Genomic DNA, 2266 nt, shown 5'->3' on the forward strand with positions numbered 1-2266 from the left:
AGCTTAGGAGGATTAAAAAACTTGTGTATTTGTGCTTGATGCTTGCTTTGTATGCTATTTTCAAGAAGTAGGCTGCTGTTGTGTGTGTGTGTGTGAGTTTTCATGGATGTATGGATCAATCAATGCATGAATGAATAGATGAATGAATGAATGCTTCTCATGATTCATAACAACATTAAGACAAAGAAACTAACAGTTCACTCATCCATCACATAATTGGTAGCATAATGTGTTTCATCACCAACAACATATGGTGTTTGATCACATCACTTACAGTTTACACATAGAAACTAAATTACTAGAGTTTGTTCACATCACTAACATGAACCAGAGTTTGCTAGAGTTTGCTGACATATGGACTCAAATTGTCATTTTCTTAGTTTCCTGTTCAGGAATTAGCCAGAAACTGGTAGTGCCACTAACAGGTACTAGTCTGGTATCTTTTCCACAATGACCAAAAAGTCTAATTGTTATATACCTTGAAAAATCTGAAAATACATGAGATTTGAGGATTTTCTTGATATTCTTGAATTTCTCTCTCAGCTCTGTTATCTTGGGCACATCTCTATAGGCTTCAAAATGACTGCATAGTTGGTTCACTGCCTGGAACAGAGTTAGAAATTGGTTGGAAATCATGTGCAGAATCATGCAAAACAATCACTTATCTGACCAGGCAGCAGGCACGATGCTTAGTCAACTGATACAATAGCTTCATAGTGAGAAATCTTAATAGTGCACTATTAACTGCTGCAACAAATGCAGAAACCAGTTTGTTTTACTAATCCAGTTATCTGACCAGGCAGCAGGCACGATGCTTAGTCAACTGATACAATAGCTTCATAGTGAGAAATCTTAATAGTGCATAACAAGTGAAAAAAAAATCGACCTGAACAGCATTTGTTGCAGCAGCAAGTTCTTCCTTGGCCTTGGTTCCCGAGTTGCTCTGTTAAGTAAAACATTCTTCCCATTATCCGGTGTAGCATAACAATGAGCAAAAGCATAATTTCATTTGGAGCAATTGCATTGACATAGCACTGATCAAATTATGAAACACGTCAGTTTAGGTCAGTTCAGTTTAACTGTTCCAGAACAAAGAGTGCACACATTACAAATAGCATCACTGCATGACACAGAACAAGGAGGCCAAACCTGCTGTCGGACAGCTGCGAGGATGCTAGCGTCCACTCGGCGAATCTCACTCTGTATCTTTTGCATCAGCGGCTCCACGCCCGACAACGACGCCTCTGCAGGTCACCGGAAAACCAGAAGCAAATTGTTACCCTAGGAGCTCCGAACAACAGCACAACTGAAATGAGTGCATTGCCGCAGCACAGCATCACGAGCAAAGTCCCCGTGCGAGCGAGGAAACACCGATTCGATTCGAGCGGGAGCGTGCGTACCTGTGGGGAACATCTGGTTGATGTATTCGAGAGCGCTGGACTTGTCCATTTCTCCGGCGAGATCTCCGCCCCGGGCGTCCGCGCTCGGAGGATCTGGTGAGGCCTAGAAGGATCTAGAAGGGGAGGGCAGTGCGGAGGAGCTGATCTGGCGGGAACGGGCGTCGGTCTGCCCCTCGCCTTCGCGAGGGGAGGAGGTGGAATCGCCGGCGGGTACTCGTCGTCGTCGGCAGCTCGGCCGTTCAACGTTCGCCGCCGCGTCCTCCCGCGCTCGGGTGAGAGAGTGAGGAACGCGAATGGGGAGAGACTGAGAGAGAGAGAGAGGCGCTCGGGTGAGACTGAAGGAGATGCGGCTCAATATGTCAGTGACCCAGAGGGCAAGGAGGGTATTTTTCTAGCCCGGTCCCACATGTCAGAGCCGCCAAACGGCCAAAACCTAACAGAATGCCGACGGAATGGCGTGAGGGAAAAGAAAAGTTCGAACGAGGGCATGTAGGTGACGACCAACTTTTGAAGGGCACGTAGGAGTGTGTCATCTTTTTTAAGGGTACACAGGTAAAAGCCTCCATAAAATGATGCTGTCGTCATCTAGGTAGGTAATAGGTGCACTCAGCCACCAACCTTGAAATAGTGATGCATAGGCAGGCTATGGTCCGTGTGAAGGTTTCACACAAGTAGAGTGTCGGGTTAAATGGTTCTCAGATGAAGGGTCGCATCGTATAAAATAATTATTGGTGGGAGATGGTGACGTTAAGACTTGGCACTAATTATTACCACTGACGCTTGATTCATCTTATATTTATTTTTTGCACATATTATTCTCCTTATTATTCTTGTTGAGTACTCTCTCCGTCCCAGAATATCTGTCA

At 45.3% G+C, this 2266-nt stretch overlaps 1 protein-coding gene across 1 annotated transcript; it reads right to left on the reverse strand.

Moving 5' to 3' along the window:
* Positions 1 to 224: 224 nt before the first annotated feature.
* LOC136458470 (vacuolar protein sorting-associated protein 53 A-like) lies at positions 225 to 1702 on the reverse strand. The gene is made up of 4 exons (XM_066458407.1): positions 1401 to 1702; positions 1150 to 1244; positions 887 to 943; positions 225 to 603 (listed from the first exon to the last, which is right to left on the reverse strand). The coding sequence occupies exons 1-4, from the start codon at positions 1447 to 1449 to the stop codon at positions 361 to 363; spliced, it is 444 nt and encodes a 147-aa protein (XP_066314504.1). The 5' UTR covers positions 1450 to 1702; the 3' UTR covers positions 225 to 360.
* Between the last annotated feature and the right edge of the window lie 564 nt (positions 1703 to 2266).

The sequence above is a fragment of the Miscanthus floridulus genome, chromosome 6 (genome assembly GCF_019320115.1).
Source record: "Miscanthus floridulus cultivar M001 chromosome 6, ASM1932011v1, whole genome shotgun sequence".
NCBI lineage: Eukaryota > Viridiplantae > Streptophyta > Magnoliopsida > Poales > Poaceae > Miscanthus > Miscanthus floridulus.